General features: G+C 44.2%; 1 protein-coding gene across 1 annotated transcript in view; it reads left to right on the forward strand.

Annotated features, from left to right (window-relative positions):
- The window catches only part of LOC143929549 (receptor-type tyrosine-protein phosphatase eta-like), a 48,523-nt gene that overhangs the window by 17,262 nt on the left and 10,126 nt on the right, over positions 1 to 21,135 (forward strand). The window contains exons 5-8 of the mRNA XM_077453428.1: positions 590 to 749; positions 7,802 to 7,847; positions 9,904 to 10,167; positions 20,372 to 20,647. Coding sequence (XP_077309554.1) covers positions 590 to 749; positions 7,802 to 7,847; positions 9,904 to 10,167; positions 20,372 to 20,647 — 746 coding nt within the window. The remainder of the gene's footprint in view (positions 1 to 589; positions 750 to 7,801; positions 7,848 to 9,903; positions 10,168 to 20,371; positions 20,648 to 21,135) is intronic.

Below are 21,135 nucleotides of genomic sequence, written 5' to 3' on the forward strand. Positions count from 1 at the left end.
ATACGTGTTGTACATCACTGTGTTTTTGACGGTTGGAATTTGGTGTGACCGCGTGTATGCAAGACAGCTTGAGCGAAATCCCGTCGGAATTCCGTCAGGAAAACCATCAGAGCTTTTTCCAACCAAAATTCTGACCGTGTGTACGCGTGAAAACATTATTACTTCAACCCACTAAATTTTATGGGTTTTATTGATAATGTGCTTTTTTTTAAGAAGTATACTCCATAAACTGTTAGGCTTTGAACTAATAAAAGTCATGTAGTGCTTTGAATATCTGGTGGTTGAATCCTTTACAGGCCCACCATGTAAAAATGAGAATTACCCAGGGAGATCCTCTTACACAGGGATATGCAATTAGCGGACCTCCAGATGTTGCAGAACTACAAGTCCCATGAGGCATAGCAAGACTCTGACAGCCACAAGCATTACACCCAGAGGCAGAGGCATGATGGGACTTGTAGTTTTGCAACAGCTGGAGGTCCACTAATTGCATATGCCTGCACTATGCTTATACTATTATATGTCTTCTTTAATGTAATATGTGTTTTTCTTTCTCTAATGTTAAGCTCCAATGTTTTCTACATTCTAGAACCATTGCCTGTGAACCTGCCACAAGCCTTGAAAGTGACTTCATCTTCTGTGTCCTTAAATTGGAGCAGACCGGATGGTTATCAGAGCTCTTACAGATACAGAGTGCAGACAAATGTCACATCACCATCTACAGCTACAGTCATGTTTTAATCACTCGGGTGGGAACACCATGACCATCCCCAGAACCCTTGGGAGTAATACTTGGCTGGGAGGAAGCAGTTCACAATTTTTTTAATCCTTGCCACCCAGGGCTGTTAACTACTATATACCATCAGCAGCATCTGCATCACATGGTGGGGGCAAAAGGGGGCAAAAACAGAGATGGGGAGCTTTCCAGTCGACGATCCACTGGCTTACTGGGTCATGTGAATAGACCACTGGCCAGAACTTGCCAGTATGAAATTGAGCTGCTGGGCTGCCCCGAATTCAGCGTGCTTTCCAAATGGGCATTCAATGCTGCTTTATCCCGCTTTGGCTTTGGGGCTCTTTTATTTCTGCCCTAGAGGCCCTCTACTCCAATCCCTCTTCCCAGGTTCGGATGACTTCCTTTTCGTCGCAGACCTTCCCAATGTCTAATGGCACCAGGCAGGGGTGCCTGCTACCACCGCGTCTTTTTATTATATGTTTAGAACCCTTAGCAGCTTCCGACCGTGTCCACCCAGACACATAATAATATCCTGCTAACCCTAACACATCCTCATCTCTCCCTCTCATCCCTACACACCTTGTTTTCCCAAATTCAGCCGCTTATCTGGTTATATAATTTACACCTATGCCTCTCCACATTCCCTCTGAAGACCTTTCCGCCTTACAGAAGTAATATCCATATCCGGGGGGGGGGGGGGGGGGTGTCCTCATTCTATTAAATATCTGGACGTACAGATTACACTTGCCTATTTGTCCTTATATCCGGTTAATTATGCACCTTTATTTAGGGGCATTAGTGACATGCTGAAGCAATGGAATACATACCCTATCTCATGGTTGGGCAGAATTATATCTTGAAAATGTCTATCATACCTAAATTGCTTTATTTTTTTTTTTAACACTACCAGTGCCTGTCCCAATGTCCCAACTAAAGGTGTTTAAACCTTGGTTTCTCAACTTTATTTGGAGCAACAAAGCACATCGGTTTACCAGTTCTGTGGTCTTCTCCCCAAAGAACTGTGGTGGCTTAGGTGCACCCGATGTTCTTAAATATTTCGCCTCTCACCTCCAATCGGTCTCATCCTGGTCTTCTCGGCTGGCACAAAGTAGATGATTAGAAATTGAAATGGGCTCCCTGATCTGGTCCTCTTCTTTACATCAAGGCCCTAAACTACAGGGGTTATCGCTGCTGAGGACGTCTATGACGAAACGCTTACAGCGTCATTACGTACACCACGTCATTTCCGGTGCGCCTGACCCGGTGGAGCGCAGCTGGAGCGCACGCCGTTCGATCAGGGTGACTACCCTTGTGGATTGGCGAACCGGGCTGGTGCTAAAGTTCTTTCAAGCCTCCGTCCATGCAAGGAGGCTAACTGTTTGATGAAGATAAGTAGCTTTGCATCCAGTATATGGGTAGCCTGCAGTGCCTAAAAAACGGGACCCCCTAAACTTTAGGAGAAGGACAGAGAATTGGGGACTTAGGCTCCATATAACTGTGTATAGTGCTAGTTTGCACAAAAAAGGATTGTACCGCTGCTTTTAAGCATATACTTTTTACTTTATTTTTATTTTATTTTTTTGATTTTTTCTGATTTTTATTTTATTTTACTTTGTCATTTTTATTGGTATACTCTTTTGAGCTGCATCATTGGTACATATATACTAAATTTACAGGCTCACAGTGCAATTGGTGTAGATCGCACCTTTGGTTTAAGGGGACTTTTTTGTAAAAAAACCTTTTTTTGCACAAAGCGCTGTAAAATAATTTTTTAATATATGCAAAAGCTCTCTTTTTTGTAATTATATAACATTTTTGTAATAAAGCATATTTTAAGTGATTATTAGTCCTCTGCTATATATATATAAATAAGGCATATATAAAAAATTTTTTGCAGAAGCTATTATTTTGTAGAAGCCTTTTTGAAGAACCTTTTTTGTAGCCCGTTTCCCTTTCTCTCAAGTGGTCAGTTATTGAGAATACTACACCATGAGCAGATTTTTTCTTTCTTGAGGACCCATTGGTGGACAACAAAGCCTCCTTCTCTCATCATTTCCAATAAATCCTGGGGAGGACCAGTTGAAGACAGAGCTAATTAGAAGAATCCTCAACCTAGTGGAACACAGATTACAGGCAATATACCCCCTAGGGGGTGCGTGGATTCGGTGAGTGGGGACCCTTGAGGGGGAACGAGCACGGAAGTCACCAATAAGCAGGCCTAATCACAAAAGTCACCTTCCTGTTATTTGAAAAAGAATAATCGCACAGTTGAAAATACCTGATAAGAGACTTTTGTGTGGACTTTATATATATATCTATTGATATTCTGATCTTATTCACATTTTTTCTAGGTTTTTGTATTTTTTTACATTCGTAAGGGGGTTAGAATTACCCCACACATTCGTTTTATTTTTTATCTCATTTTTTATTTTTATTTTTCATGGTTTTGGTTGTCTTTGTTTCTTTACTGCAATAACTTTTTTCACTTACTGGGGTATTATAGTGGAAATATAAATTGTGCACAGTGAAAGTAATTATTAGCACAGGAACTGCGCAAGCGCAGTGCGATTATAGGTGTTATATTTTCCCCTATAAGGGGCTTTGTACACGGAGTGCGTTTGTTTTTGTTTAGTATACTAATATTTTTAGTATCACAAAAATTAGTATCACAAAAATATTTTGAACATTGCTTGGGATTCTTGGATTTCATATGTGGTTTTGGGTGCTTTAGGGTTTAATTTATTTATTAATTATCCCTTTGGGATTCTGACTGATTGACTACGTTGGTGAATAACTGAACGTGTCCACCTTTTTCGAGGTTATCCAACATAGGGTAATCAATATAATTGGTTTGTAGTGGCACATGGTTGAATTTGGGTTAACAGAAAAAATTTGTTGGACATAAACACAAAAAAATTGGGACATTATAGCAAACACATATTGGGTTGCACAGAGCCTATAGGGAAGATAAAAGGTAATATAAGGTTTGAGGTAGCGCCATTAGCCCATCACTACTATTCAATTTTTAAACATAACCTGGTTTACAGATTGTGTTCTTAGGGAGGCAGCAACCTCATAGCGATTAATATAAATAGGTCCAACTTTTACATATGTATTTTCTACATTGTTATACCTCATAAAAACTGAAACTAGTAATACATTATCAATAGAGCCTGGGGGAGGCACAGGCATTCACATATATCCCTGTTTGACTGTGACCTACTCCACAAGCGCGGCCTTCCGTGTATAATTGCCTAAACTACAGGGGTTATGTTTGGCCCCAATGCTTTTTATTTTAAAGATTTGGCGTACCTGTGTCACTTATGCCGCATACACACGTAGCCGACTATCCGACGGACTTAGTCTGGCGGACTTCCCGCCAGACTGTCCGTCGGACTTTCCGAACGGGCTACTTGCCCACACATGGCACTTTTTCAGCGGACTAATACGGCGTACTAAGTCCGCTGTACTATCCGCTGTACTTTTGAAATGAACGGACTCGCCCACACACGCGGAGGAATGTCCGCTCATTTCGAGCGCGTCTCCAGGTAGGCGTGGCCTGCGAAGGAGACGTCGCTGGCCCCGCCACCTGGTATGGACTTAAAGGGGAATCTCAACGCCGAAAAAAATCGGCGTGGGGGTCCCCCCCAGGTCCACATCAGACCCTTGTCCGAGCACGCTACCCGGCCGGCCAGGAAAGAGGGGGACGAGCGAGCGCGCCCCCCCTGAGCCTTACCAGGCCACGTGCCCTCAACATGGGGGGTGCCTTGGGGAAGGGGGGGCCGCGCGGCCCCCCCCCACCCCAAAGCACCTTGTCCCCATGTTGATGAGGACAAGGGCCTCTTCCCGACAACCCTGGCCGTTGGTTGTCGGGGTCTGCGGGTGAGGGGCTTATCGGAATCCGGGAGCCCCCTTTAATAAGGGGGCCCCCGAATACTGGCCCCCCACCCTATGTGAATGAGTATGGGGTACAATGTACCCCTACCCATTCACCTGTAAAAAAGTACAAAAAAAACACAACACACAAGATAAAATAGTTTATTGCACAGCTCCGGGGGTCTTCTGTCTTCGGGGGTCTTGTCGCCAGACTCCTCCGCTATCTTCTTCTAGCTCTTTTGCTAGCGGAGGAGCCCGGCTTTCTTCCTCGCCGCAGCCTCTTCTTCCGACTTTGGGGGTCTTGTCCCCCTCTTCGGTTCTTCTGCCGGGCCACCGCGCCTTCTTATAGCTCTTTTACAGGCGGTGGCCCGGTCTTCTGTCGCCGCCGCCGCCTTCTGTTCTTCTGTTCTTCCCTTCTTCTCTTCAGATGTTGCCTCGTCGCTTGCTCCGCTCACAATGACGGGGACCGGGCGTGCGGCGACTTATATAGGGACATCACCAGATGATGTCCCCGCCCATTATGGTGTCACAGTCCCAGAGGAGCTGTGCAATAAACCATTTTATCTTGTGTGTTGTGTTTTTTTTGTACTTTATTTTACAGGTGAATGGGTATTCACATAGGGTGGGGGGCCGGTATCCGGGGGCCCCCTTATTAAAGGGAGCTCCCGGATTCTGATAAGTCCCTCGCCCGCAGACCCCGACAACCAACGGCCAGGGTTGTCGGGAAGAGGCCCTTGTCTTGGCCATGCCTACCTGGAGACCCGCTCGAAATGAGCAGACTTTTCTCCGGGCGGGAAAATTCCGTTCATTTCAAAAGTACGGCGGACTGGCATACGCACGCACGGCCGGATTGTCTGCCGAAATGCGAGACCGGCGGGAAGATTGGAGTGCACAACTACTTTCTAAGTCCGCCGTACTTTCGGGTCAAAAAAGTCGGAGGCTACACCCAGGGGGATTGTCCGGCGGACTTGAGTTTGCCGGACTTTTCCACCCGATTGTTTGATCGTGTGTACGCGGCATTTGTTCTCTCTCTCTTCGCCATGTCCTCCCCTATCTAATGTACTCTTTAATCCCATTATTCCTGATAGCTTATCCTGTGCCATGTGTCATCCTGGGCTTAAGCTGGTTTGTTTCAGCTTAACCAATTTGTCCATCCAGCCACTCGAAGATTTCGTACATCTGATGACCTCCAGACTAAGTGCCACATCTCTAAATATATGTTCTTTTTTTACCTCCAAATTAAACATTATCTCTCCACACTCAAGGCCCTCACCATTTACATCTAATTTCCTCTATTTATAAACTACTTTATGATGCCAACTTCTGCAGATCTTCACCTCTATATGTATAAATGGTCACCAATTCTACATCCCATCACTCCCCCCGTTGGAACAAAATATGGTCATCTTCAACCAAAATATACAAATGCGTGGCGCAGAGAGAGATGGCTTACAAAATCCTACTGTTCTGGTATAGAACACCTGAATTTTTACATTGTCATTACATTGTCAAGATCGTTCCCTTTCCCCTATGTGTTGGCATTGCGGTAAAACTAGAGGTACCCATTTTCATACTTTTTAGCAATGTGAGGTTATTGTGCCTTTTTTGGTCTATGGTAATGTCCCTGCTCCAATGAGTACTTGACCACTCCCTTCCGTTGGATCTGCTACATTATCTTCTAGACCTCCCTTTTCCTGGTATTTGGGAAACCTTTAAATAGGCTTGCTTATTTTATTCTGTTAGCGGCCAAGAGAATTCTTCCATTACACTGGTTCTTTTTTTGTAATTTTGTAAAATTTTTATAAAAAAATAAAATTATGAAATATGCTCTCCCTCATAGTTTCAATAAGTTTCAAACTTTCATTGACGTTCAGAAATACAATAGAAAATTGAATTTCAAAAGGTATGTGGTGTCCAATCCTGTGAAGGATAGAAGGACTGTGGTGATGGATATCCAACATTCTTATTTAACAAATGCTTCACTATTTAATCCTCCTGGGAATATGTCCTCTACTGTCAAAGTTATTAAGGATCTAGTATTAAAGGATTCAAAGGACTTAAAAGTAAAACAATATAAAATGGAAACTACATTGGAAAAAGTGATTTAACAATTGTTTGACTGAACTTGTCACCCAGCCCGCAGACATGGGGAGTGGCATACTTGTATTAAATGGACAACATTATAATGTAAAACTGAATAAGATCTTAGGGGATAGGGAGACGTATATCACTTTGAAAAAAAATCCTATGCATTTTTATAAGAACGAATTGTCTAAACTGGTTGCTAAAGTCTATAAGCAAGGTATTTTAGACAAAAAGAATTTCTTGTCCCTCTGACTACTCATATTCCAGTGATCTATTACTTAAACTACATGAAAATTCTGAATGAAAGGGACATCCGATTGTAAGCGGGATCAATTACGTACATGAAACACTATCTTCAGCCACTTGTTCCTGAAATGCTTATTGAATAACACAGAGAGTTGTGAGAATCGTTTAAAGGTTATAGTGGATGTAACTCTATATATACCATTGTTCCCCATTCCTTAGGTTTTGAGGCAGTTACTATCTGAATCAAATTTTGGCGTTAGCCGAGCGACAAAAGTGTTCTAATATTGGCCTCCTCATAATTATTTTTGGTTCGGTGGCCAGTATTACTTACAAGGTATGGGAGTTGCCATGGGGGCTAAATATGTCCCCAGTTCGGCTAACCTCTTTATAGAGAAATAGGAGGAGGATGTCATCTGAGCCCCTACGGCCAACGTAGACCTGAGGTGGTTTTATGGACACATTATTTGGATGACATCCTCCTCCTATGGGATGGTGATAGTCACTTGCAAGGTATATGGAGGAACTAAATACTAATGATAGGGGTATATATCTCAACTATGAGGCTACGCAGAACAAGATACATTTCCTGGATCCTACAATCCATGTGGAAACAGTCAGCTTGTTACTACCACCTCTTTTAAAAATGATCATAATTCATATGTACCCCTGGATAGTTGCCACCACCAATCTTGGCTGAAGTCAGTGCCTTTCAGACAGTTTATGAGACTGAAATGCAATTTATCCAGAGAGGAGGACTATTTGACACAGGCTACATTGTTGAGGAATAGGTTTATCCAAAAAAGGTTATGACGAGAAAGGTTTGGATGTTGACATTTCTCAGGTTAATTCTATTGACAGGAGTTTGCTTTTGATGGAAATGAAAGATTAATGTATGACGATAAATGTTTGTGGCTTTTGTTCTTTTCAAGATTTAAAAGTTTTTTCATGTAAAAAATGCTTAATTTTCTTTCTTTATTTACTTTATTATATGTATATCTACTTATGTTTGCCACATGTTACAGTGTCCGAGTGGTCTCCAGTATGTGGGGAGGACTACACTGGCACTAAATGTTCATTTGGGAGACCATGTTGGCAACATAAAAAATGGATTTAAAGGAAAATAGTTTCTGTAAACACAATGCTGCTGCACATAGCAAGGATCCTTCTGTCTTTTTTAGGAATTGATTGGAAGGTGAATGCACCTAAGAGAGGAGTCTGAAAATTATAGACTAAGTGGATAGATATGTATATATATATATATATATATATATATATATATATATATATATATATATATATATATATATATCTATATATATATATATATATCATTTTAAAACCTACCCATAGTTTAAATAGTGATTGGGACAGAGTCATAACCCTTGTCAGTTTTTTTCTTGCAATCTGTGTCCTATCGGGGGAAAATTTCCTTCACAGCCTGTTCCATAGCCAAAACAAGAGGAAACCCCTCCAAAGTGAGGCCCCCGAGATGTCACCCAAAACAGTGTCCCCACTATACGATTTCCCCTCTATTATTGTTCTGGTTTCAACCCAAATTTGGTATTTTCTTTCACTTTTGATGATAATGGTAAACATGGCAATTAAGAAAGGAACCTCTTTAACAGGGGTACAGACAGCAATTAAACCTGACAGGGGCTAGAATGTCTCTCTACTCTATCCAAAACAAAACATCTGTTAACACTAAGCATTATATAGATAATAAAGGATGTTTTTGAAGCTGGGATCTGTACAGAAAGAAGAATAATGCAGTGATCACATACAATCGGACATTCCGACAGCAAAATCCATGGGATTTTTTCCGACAGATGTTGGCTCAAACTTGTCTTGCATACACACGCTCACACAATGTTGTCGGAAATTCCAAAAGTCGAGAACACGGTGACGTAGGATGAGCTGAGAAAATTGAAGTTCAATAGCCAGTGCGGCTCTTCTGCTTGATTCCGAGCACGCGTAGAACTTTGTGCTTCGGAATTGTGTACACACGATCGGAATTTCCGACAACGGATTTTGTTGTCGGAAAATTTGAGAACCAGATCTCAAATTTTGTGTGATGGAAATTTCGATGGAAACTGTCTGATGGAGCCTACACATGGTCTGAATTTCCGACAACAAGCTCTGACAGGGTTGCCGTCGGGAAAGTCCGACCGCGTGTATGTGGCGTAAGACTTGCCATGGAAAGGGACCCAGATTTACGCAGGTGTATAGTAAGGTGAAGTGCACCTGTTTTCACTGTATATATCCATCCACGTTCATAGAAATGGACAATATTGCTTCTTCTTCCCAGGTTTTGATGCATAATTTCACTTTACTTTATACTCTACTCTTAGGCCGCGTACACACGGGCGGATTGTCTGCCCAACTAAGTTCGTCAGACAATCCGACAGACAGTCCGTCCAACATTTGAATGAACGGACTTGACCACACACGATGAACAGACAGTCCGCTGAAAGCTTGCGCGATGACGTGTACAGCACGTACGACGGGACTAGAAAAACGACGTCCAATACACTGCAATGCAACCTTCGGCCGTGTAAATCCTTTCTGAGCATGCGCCATACTTAGTCCGTCTAACTTGCCTACACACGAGCGGACTGTCCGCTGAAACCAAGTTTGGACGGACAAAACCAAGTTTGGACGGACAAAATTACGGAAATTCCGAAAGACAAAGTCCGTCAGACTGTCCGCTGAAAAAGTCCGCTGCGCCCACACACGAGCGGATTGTCCGCTGAAACACGGTTCAGCGGACTAAGTTGGGCAGACAATCCGCCCGTGTGTACGCGGCCTTAGGTTTACTTCCCCTCTCCTCACTTCACAGTTTAGAAAATGAGGCCTGATGCATCCTCATTCTGATTGCATTGTGCAGTTCTGCCTGCTGTCTGTTTCCACCATGAGCACAGCCATTGTCTTTTCTAAGTGCATTTTCTATTTTCTTTTCCCAGATCCGACTCCACCAGGAAAAATCACTTTTATTACAACTGGAAGAAACACCATCACATTATGCTGGATAGAGCCAGTAAATATGACCAATGTGACTTATAATATAACTTATTATTGGAATGTTTCTTCTCCCATCACTGTGAAAAGCAACTCTCCAAATATCACCCTTCTGAGCCTGAAATCTGGGAGTCATTACACCATTACTGTGGTGACAGTTGGAGACCGAGGGTATTTGAGCACGCCTGTCAGCAGATTTGTGTTTACACGTAAGTTCCGTCAGGATGCTAACTATGCCAATGTGAACCCTCTAGATGCACTTAAGGCAAAATGCAATGAGAAGTGATAGACTTACCTGAGAAGTGTAGAGTGACAGCCATTTCTTGGTAGGGCAGAGTACCATTGAACAGGTTAGACCTGGGTGCTGGATCTACAGAATAGAAACCACGCTGGAGCAAACTGGAAGAGGGAGGTGATGGAAACTGAAAAAGGAAAGAAAGCCCAATGCATCCACTTATGCATGATTTTTCCAGGGACAGCTGCAGAGTATACTGTACTGATCCTGCACCCTGATCAATGATCACATCCCCCAGGTTCACCCTGCTCTAAATACTATAGACCAGTGGTCCCCAACCTTTTTGGCACCGGGGACCGGCGTAGTTGAAGAAAATTGTGCCAAGGCCCAGTGGGGTGTATGCAGCTTTTCGCGGGCAATTTATCGGGGCGATGGCTGGCGTTGGAGCTTCAATCATCCCGGCACCATCATTGATATGATGTTAGGATGATTGAAGTGCATTATTTCTATTATTACATTGTAATATATAATGAAATAGTTCAACTCACCATAACGCAGAATGTGCCAGAGTGTCACTTTCCATGTCGCCTGTCATCAGATGCAGATTGTCACTTTCCACGTCGCCTGCCTTCAGATGCAGCTTGTCACTTGCCGCATCACTTGTCACCAGAAGCATTTTGTCCCTTGCCACGTTGCCTGGCACCAGATGCTTTTTTGTCCCTTGCCATGTCACCTGCCACCAGATGCAGCTTGTCCCTTGCCATGTCACCTTGCCACGTCACCTACCACCAGATGAAGATTGTCATTTGCCATGTCGCCTGCCTTCATATGCAGCTTGTCACTTGCCACGTCATCTGCCACCAGATGCATTTTGTCCCTTGCCACGTCACCTGCCACCAGATTTGGATTGTCACTTGCCACGTCCCCTTCCATCAGATGCAGCTTGTCATTTGCGAGGTTGCCTGCTATCAGATGCAGCTTGTCATTTGCCACGACACCTGCCACCAAATGTGGATTGTCACTTGCCACCACATGACTGTTGTCACTGCAGTGGTGGCAGCACAGGTGTGCACATTAGTTCAAGCCTGGACCAGTGTAATGCCGCGCTGTGTCAGCAGAGGAGCAGTAAAGCTGGTGGGCAGTGAGAGATGATCTCATCTCTCTGTTCCCCCGCCTCACCTCCAGCATTATAGCATCCCCCTGTGAGCGCGGAAGAGCGGCGATGCGGGCAGTTGGAGATGATCTCATCTCTCTGCTCGCTCGCCTCCGTATAGCGGCCCTGCTGTGAGCGCGTAACAGCGGTGATGCGGGCGGGCGGTGAGAGATGTCATCTCTCTGCCTGCTCCGCCGCCGCTCATCAGATACAGTGCAGCCTTCGCGGCCCGGCTGCAAGCAGGCCACGGCCCGGCAGTGGGCCGCGGCCCGGGGGTTGATGACCCCTGCTATAGACCATTAGTCAGAGGTCCCCGTGATGGGCAAGAGACATGGATAACCAGGAACAAGTTGGAGGTCAAGATGGCCAGCAGACATAGATAACCAAGACCTATCCAGAAGTTGGTACACAGGAGTAAACTGAAGATGCAATGCATAGCCAGAAACTAGCTAGAAGTTGGTACATAGCAGTCAATGAAGGATTCAGGCTGGATAGCAGGAAGGCCAGCTTGCAAAAGTATTGCTTGGGCAGCAAGCCTAGATCTGCACCAAGTTTAAATAGCGTAGACAAGAGGAAGGAGTCACTCTGACAGGGAATGGCCACCACTCTAATTGGCTGTGCACTGCCAGGAGGTGGGTGCTGCTCTGACTGGATGCAGATGCTACCCTCCAGGTAAAACCGAGAATGCATGCAGTTTTGGCATTGGATCAAGGTAGCACTGACACCATCTCTGTTGGTAGACCAGAAATGTGGTGCCATTAGGGCACCATAATACACAGAAGAATATATTTAATTCTTCCAGCATATGAGAATCATTACCACTAGTGTGTCCAAACATAGTAAGGTTTTTTTCATCTGTGTGTCATGAGATAAATGTTTTTAGATTACATATTCTTTCATATTTTGCACAATAAGCACTAAGAGCGGTCTCTAGACATTTATTTGTCACAGGCAGATGTAGCCATCATTGAGAGGTGAGAAGGCGACAGAGGCCTTTCTTTCAAAGGGCAGGTTCCCTGATATTAAAAGGGTGTTCTATGTATCTGTTACAGGGTTGCAAAGTTTTGATGGCAAAAAAACATACAATTAGTAATTAGGGAAGAGATTCTGGTTTGCTGAAAACATAATTTCAGACTGAATTATGCTGGATTGAGTGTTCGTCTGACCTGGCCGGACCTTTAGATCATTCGGTAGGAGCCGTGAGTACACCCCTCACATTTTTGTAAATATTTTATTATATCTTTTCATGTAACAACTCTGAAGAAATTACACTTTGCTACAATGTAAAGTACTGAGCGTACAGCTTGTATAAAACCCCATACACACTATCAGATTTTCTGCTGATTTTTCCTTCAGATTTACCAAAACCATATAATATGAGGTCAAACCTTAGGAGTTTCAATTTGTATGCAATCAGGCCGGCCCTTCCAATACACGGTTTTGGTAAATCTGAAGACAAAAATCAGCAGAAAATCTGATAGTGTGTATGGGGCTTAACAGTGTAAATTTGTTGTCCCCTCAAAATAACTCAACACACAGCTAATAATATCTAAACCGCTGGCAACAAAAGTGAGTACACCCCTAATGGAAAATGTCCAAACCCTTATTTTCCAGCACTGCTTGGGCATGGAGGTCACCAGAGCTTCCCAGGTTGCTACTGGAGTCCTCTTCCACTCCTCCATGACGACATCCCAGAGCTGGTGGATGTTGGAGACCTTGCGCTCCTTGACCTTCTATTTTGAGGATGCCCCACAGATGCTCAATAGGGTTTAGGTCTGGAGACATGCTTGGCCAGTCCATCACTTCTTTAGCAAGGAAGTGGTCAACCTGGATGTGTGTTTGGGGCCGTTATCATGTTGGAATGCTGCCCCGTGGCCCAGTGTCCAAAGGGAGGGGATTATGCTCTGCTTCAGTATGTCACAGTACATGTTGGCATTCATGGTTCCCTCAATGAACTGTAGCTCCCCAGTGCCGGCAGCACTCATGCAGCCTCAGACCATGACACTCCCACCACCATGCTTGACTGTAGGCAAGACACACTTGTCTTTGTCCTCCTCACCTGGGTGCCACCACATACGCTTGATACCATCTGAACCAAGTAAGTTTATTTTGGTCTCATCAGACCACAGGACATGTTTCCAATAATCCATGTCCTTAGTCTGCTGGTATTCAGCAAACTGTTTGTGGGCTTTCTTGTGCATCATCTTTAGAAGAGGCTTCCTTCTGGGATGACAGCCATGCACACCAGTTTGATGCAGTGTGCGGTGTATGGTCTGAGCACTGACAGACTGACCCCCCACCCCCTTCAACCTCTGCAGCAATGCTGGCAGCACTCATATGTCTATTTCCCAAAGACAACCTCTCGATATGATGCTGATCATGTGCACTCAATTTCTTTGGTCGACCATGGTGAGGCCTGTTCTGAGTGGAACATGTCCTGTTAAACAGCTGTTTGGTCTTGGCCACCGTGCTGCAGCTCAGTTTCAGGGTCTTGCCAATCTTCTTATAGCCTAAGCCAGTGATGGCGAACCTTGGTACCCCAGATGTTTTAAAACTACATCTCCCATGATGCTCAACTACACTGCAGGGTGCATGGGCATCATGGGAAATGTAGTTTCAAAACATCTGGGATGCCAAGGTTTTCCAATAGTGGCCTAGGCCATTTTTATGAAGAGCAACAATTCTTTTTTTCAGATCCCCAGAGTACTTTGCCATGAGGTGCCATGTTGAACTTCCAGTGACCAGTGTGAGAGAGTGAGAGCGATAACACCAAATTTAAAGAGGAAATAAACCCTGATGAGTTTACTTCCTCTTTCATTCCCTGGAAAGGTAAAGCATAATGGACTACTATGCATCGCATAGTAGTCCATTATGTGTCACTTACCTGACGCAGGAGCCAGTCCCTTGTAGTCTGGCGCATCCATCTTCTCCGTGGGTCTCGCCGCGCATGCGTACGGGAGCTGCCACTTGATTGATGGCGACACGCTCAGTGCCTGTCTTTCGGTAAATATCTCCTAAACCGTGTAGGTTTAGGAGATGTTTCTTGGACCTACAGGTAAGCCTTAATCTAGGCTTACTTGTAGGTCAAAGTGTGTTGTAAGGGTTTACAACCACTTTAACACATCTGCTCCCCATTCACATCTGAGACCTTGTAACACTAACGAGTCACATGACACCGGGGGAGGGAATATGGCTAATTGGGCCCAATTTGGACATTTTCATTTAGGGGTATACTCACTTTTGTTGCAATCGGCTTAGACATTAATGGCTGTGTGTTGAGTTATTTTGAAGGGACTGCAAATTTACACTGTTATACTGTTATAAAAGATATAATAAAATATTTACAAAAATGTGAGGTGTGTGCTCTTGTGAGATACGATAGTGTGTTTTTCCTTATAACCTTAGTCTTTTTTACATGTTCCCCAGGGCAGTACCCAGTTCCCCATGCCATTTGTTTGACAATCACTTGCCTATTAGCCCATGAAATGGCCATTACTAATCAATTGAGTTCAGATTCGGTATCCAAACTTTTCTGACATTCCTCAAACCCAACTATATTTGCCTCATCCCTATCCCTAATTATTATTTTTTCATTGTATGTATTTAGTTTACTCAATCGACCATTCCAGTTGATTTATTTATTTTTTACTACAAAACAATTGTACACAGTAATACTGTAACAGTAATATTTCAAATCTACTAATTCATGGGTTTTAATGATGATATGCACTGTTGGTACAGAGGAAGGTAGTTGTACTGTGCAAGTGATACTTAATGTAGAGTTTGAGAATTTCTTTGTCTTAAGGACCATAAAAAATGTAAATAGTTGGCAACTTAAATTGAATGTTTCAACAGAGCACTCTACAATGTTATTAATTGTAATTAAGGTAGCTACAAAGCCTTTTCTAAGAATTATACCCAATAAATCTAATGTGCTTTGAATCGATAAAAATGTGGTGCTTAAAATATAACCATTGAATCCTTCAAAGTCCTGTCATTTAAAAATGAGAGTTACCCAGAAGCCATTTCTCATAATGTGTAGAGCCTCTTACACTACAAATATACTATTAAATGATATCTTCTTCAATGTTACATAGTTACATAGTAGGTGAGGTTGAAAAAAGACACAAAACCATCAAGTCCAACCTATGTGTGTGATTATATGTCAGTATTACATTGTATATCCCTGTATGTTGCGGTCGTTCAGTTGCTTATCTAATAGTTTCTTGAAACCATCGATGCTCCCCGCTGAGACAACCGCCTGTGAAAGGGAATTCCACATCTTTGCCGCTCTTAGCCCTTGTACACACGGTCGGAGATTCCGACAACCAAATCCGTCTGAGTAATTCCGACGGATTAATTCCGGAAGAGGTCCGGAAGTGATGTTGCATACACACGGTCGGACTAAATTGTCGGAAAATCCGTACATAACGTGATGACGTTATTTCGTTACCACGGGACTACGTTTAGGCTAGTAGCCAATAGCTTTGGTCTAGGAATTTGATCTGAGCATGCATGGCACTTTGTCCATTGGAGTAGGCTACACATGATCGTAGTATGTCCGATGGGAGAATTTTGTCGGAAAATTTTACCGGCAAGTTGGAAAACTTGGTCCGTCGGATATTCCGACGGAAACAGTCCGATGCAGACCACAAAACGACAAAACGGTCCGATAGGACACATTCCGACCGTGTTTACAAGGGCTTACAGTAAAGAACCCTCTACATAGTTTGAGGTTAAACCTCTTTTCTTCTAATTTTAATGAGCGGCCATGAGTCTTGTTAAAGTTTTCTCCCTATTGTGGGGTCACCAGTATGGTATTTGTATATTGAAATCATATCCCCTCTCAAGCGTCTCTTCTCCAGGAAGAATAAGTTCAGTGCTCGCAACCTTTCCTCATAACTAATATCCTCCAGACCCTTTATTAGCTGTTACCCTTCTTCGTACTCGCTCCATTTCCAGTACATTTTCCTAATTGTTCACCAAATTTTATCTTACTGCACGCACGCACTTCATGTAAAGTCCCACTTTTGTTGCTCCTCCTAATGTATCATTATAGGGATGGAAACATATGATTGCACCAAATCTTTGTTTTATTTAAAGTCCCATCTTTCCTCCAATTAATCATTGAATAGGGATGGAAGTGCGTGTGTTTGCTTTATTTGTTCTTTGTCCAGATAGAACCCCTGCCATACATTGACCTGCTGTTTATCTTTATGAGGTTAATTCAATTCTTATTTTTATTTTTATTTTCCTTTAGCAATTCTTAATTGATAATATTTTGCTACTACTACAAGAGGTACTTTCTTTGGTCTTATGGTGTTGATGGTGGTGCACTGTCGGTCGCCATGCCGGTCTTTGGGTTTCCTTCACTTCGGGAGCTGTGACGCGCCTGGAACCCCCTCCCCCCTCTCCTTTTTGGGAGGGGTGGGGGCGTCTCCACAGCGCGTCAGCGTCACGCCTCCCTGGCCGGGCGCGTGCGTCCTTCTGGACGCCGGCATGCCCATTCAGGTGATTCTCCATACTTGCACACGTTGGGGGTGGGGTTTGCGCCGATTGGTCCGGGTGCTATCGTGCCCGTTCGGCAGTGTCTTTCTCCCCCCCCCTCCGTGTGCGGCGTGACGTTGGTGGGCGGTCTTTGTGGGGACACCTATAAGGGCGTAATTTCAGCTGTGCCGGCTCTCGAGGCTCCCAACACACTGGACGCTCTTCAAACTGTGATGTTGATATTCTTTTCCTATCAGGATCATTTACTTTATTAGGTGTTGCTCACTATTTTAAACCTTTTTACTCCCTCATACTTGCACTTTTGGTGTTATAGTGGTGTATGGTCCCTCTTTTCCAATATTCAGCAATCTTTTTGCCCTCACTTTTGGGGATTTTATTAATGTTTGCACTCTCTTTTCTCTTTCCTTTTCTTTTTCCCTAAATTCCAAAACTTCTCTACTTTAATTTTATTTATTTTTTCCAATCCACACACACTGTTTCCCCTTTACACAATCACTTCAGCTCAACTCTTTAAGACACTTATTGTTCTTTATGGTCACTTAACCTTTCACTTTACACGCAGATCTGCCTCGTGAGTTTGTGCCGGCCGGACGGCGCCGTGTGGGTTGCCTTCGCTGACTTGTCCACCTCGGCTCCCGGGGATGGTGCCTTTAGGGGGCTGGCGGTGACCGACACTAAGCTACTGCCATGTTTCACCATTTCACGTAAGAATGTACTTTGGGTGGGGTTTTTTCTTATCGCCCCACCTTTATCGTAAGTCTGCTGATAACAGACCATTTTTATTCTATTTCTAATTTTAGAGAAGACACGCGCTTGCTCCTGACGAGTGGTACCTCAGCCACGAAACGCGTAGAGCTATCAACTGTCGCGTTTATCTTCAATTATGACTAATCCTCCATATATTTTATCAATACTTTTTCTAATTGGATATCCGAGCCATTTGTCAGGCAGGCACTATCTTATATTTATGGTTTTATATTAACATAATTTGGTGTACGGTGGAAAATTTTCCTGTGTTCATATTACTCTGTATAGATGCTTCATTATTTTTACTTGATTGTATCAAACAATTTCTTATATGGAATTGATAATATTGAATGTATATTGTAAAAATATTGATTAACTTTATGAACCAATTAATACATTTTCCTAATTGTTCACCAAATTTTATCTTACTGCACGCACGCACTTCATGTAAAGTCCCACTTTTGTTGCTCCTCCGCTTGTTTACTTCCCCAATCTCCCTCTGCCTTTCTGATGTTGCTCGATGTACCAGTAGTATTCCTGAGAATACTACCTTGGAAGTCCTTTTCCTCAATTTAGCTCCCAAGTCCCTAAAATCGTTCTTTAGGATACTCCATCTGCCTCTGACTTTGTCATTGGTGCCAACATGCACCATGACAGCTGGGTCTTCCCCAGCACCTCCCAGTAATCTGTCCACCAGATCCTTGATGTGCCGAACCCGAGCGCCCGATAGACAACATAACAGCGCTTCAGGTCTTCTTACTGTCCTTCTAAGAACTAATTCCCCTACCACCAGAATCTGTCTTTCCTTTCCCTTCGCTTCCCCCCCGACTCTCACTGAAGGAGTTCTTCCCCTGGCAGCTAGGAGAGTCCCTCAGCTCCAGCAGTGCTGGTTCCTGACTGGTTTCACCAATGTCACTCAATGGAGCGTACTTATTGGTATGCTCCAGCTCTGGATCGGCCTCCCTGGCACTTCCCTTCCTGACTGTCACCCATCTACTCTTTGCTAGTGCCTGCACCTCTTTGTCTCCACCCGCCTCTGTGCTGGCCCCTGCCGGCACCTGCCGTGTACGTTCCTGGCTCTCCTTTAGTATGGAGTGCTGACAGTTGCTTCCCCAGATTCAGAACCTGGGCTTCCAAACAATGCGCTTACATATTGCACAGCAGTATTCACCCTTGATCGGATGATCAAGGAAGGGATACATGCCGCAAGATGTACAACGAGTCGCTCTCCACACCCGCCGGGCATCGTACCTATTCATTTAATGAGGATTGGGGATTATACCCTGTCCAAATGACCTAACAACTAGCTTCCTGACACTAATACTCAACAAGACAATAAATACACAGGTACTCGCAGACCTCCGTGCACTCACAGAACTACATGCACTCGCAGACCCCTCCCAGATCTACATGCACTCACAGACCGCTCCCAGATCTACGTGCACTCGCAGACCCCTCCCAGATCTACGTGCACTCACAGACCCCTCCCAGATCTACGTGCACTCGCAGACCCCTCCCAGATCTACGTGCACTCGCAGACCCCTCCCAGATCTACGTGCACTCACAGACCACTCCCAGATCTACGTGCACTCACAGACCACTCCCAGATCTACGTGCACTCACAGACCACTCGCAGAACTACGTGCACTCACAGACCACTCGCAGAACTACGTGCACTCACAGACCACTCGCAGAACTATGTGCACTCACAGACCACTCGCAGAACTATGTGCACTCACAGACCACTCGCAGAACTACGTGCACTCGCAGACCACTCGCAGAATTACGTGCACTCGCAGACCACTCGCAGAATTACGTGCACTCACAGACCACTCGCAGAATTACGTGCACTCGCAGACCACTCGCAGAACTATGTGCACTCGCAGACCACTCGCAGAACTACGTGCACTCGCAGACCACTCGCAGAACTACGTGCACTCGCAGACCACTTGCAGAGCTACGTTCACTCGCAGACCACTCGCAGAACTACGTTCACTCGCAGACCACTTGCAGAACTATGTGCACTCGCAGAACTACATGCACTTGCGGACCACTCTCAGAACTACGCACACTCGCAGAACTACGTGCACTCACAGACCACTCGCAGAACTACGTGCACTCGCAGAACTACACGCACCCATTCGCAGAACTACGTGCACTCACAGAACTACACGCACCCACTCGCAGATCACTCGCAGAACTACGCGCACCCACTCGCAGACCACTCGCAGAACTACACGCACTCGCAGACCACTCGCAGAACTACGCTCACCCAATCGCAGAACTACGTTCACTCGCAGACCACTTGCAGAACTATGTGCACTCGCAGAACTACATGCACTTGCGGACCACTCTCAGAACTACGCACACTCGCAGAACTACGTGCACTCACAGACCACTCGCAGAACGACACGCACCCATTCGCAGAACTACGTGCACTCACAGAACTACACGCACCCACTCGCAGATCACTCGCAGATCACTCGCAAAACTACGCGCACCCACTCGCAGACCACTCGCAGAACTACACGCACTCGCAGACCACTCGCAGAACTACGCTCACCCAATCGCAGAACTACGTGCACTCGCAGACCACTCGCAGAACTATGTGCAGACAACACTCAGGTACTCACACTACACAGGTACTATGACCCTTGTTATGACCTCCTGTTTTAAACTCTAGTTTTTAATGGTTTTTAATGTCATTTAGGTGTTTTTCTGTCTTTTTTTTTTTTTTGTTAAGCGCAAATGTATGTTTTCTACTTTCCAGAGCCATTGCCGGTGAACCTGCCACAATATTTTAATGTGACTTCAACTTCTGTGTCCTTAAATTGGACCAAACCGAATGAATACCAGAGTTCTTACACATACAGAGTGCAGACAAATGTCACATCATCATCTACACTGATAAAAAATATAATGGTGACCAATCAACCAGCAACAATAGTGAATCTGACCCCGGGACAAACATATACATTCCTGATATATACAAGAACTGCTGATAATGTCACTGAATCTGATTCAGTGTCACTAACTACCTGCACAGGTGAGTACAGCCGCAGTCCTGCTCTTATCTCTGTGTTGGGGACACCATGAAATCACTTACGTATTACTGAGTTCTGTTAGTTTGATAAGAGAAGGTTCCTTTAAAAGCAAATAGTTTTTTTTGCCAAGGCATATTGGATAAAATTGATTAGAATTTTATGATCTACGGTATCTCACAAAAGTGAGTACACCCCTCACATTTTTGTAAATATTTTATTTTATCATTTCATGTGACAACACTGAAGAAATTACACTTTTCCACTTTTCTACAATGTAAAGTAGTGAATGTACAGCTTGTATAACAGCAGGGCAATCTTTAATATTGATTGGACCCTGGGCAAACATTTTCTTCCCCCCCCCCCCCCCCCCCAATGCAACTTTTCTCTCCACCCCAACATTTAAAAACACATGTAAACTTATGTAATGAATAGTATTGTAACTCTACTGTCTGCCCTCATGTTGTAAAGCACTGCACAAACTGTTGGCGCT

The sequence above is a fragment of the Lithobates pipiens genome, unplaced genomic scaffold (assembly GCF_037356315.1).
Source record: "Lithobates pipiens isolate NorthernLeopardFrog02 unplaced genomic scaffold, aLitPip1_a1.2 Scaffold_24, whole genome shotgun sequence".
NCBI lineage: Eukaryota > Metazoa > Chordata > Amphibia > Anura > Ranidae > Lithobates > Lithobates pipiens.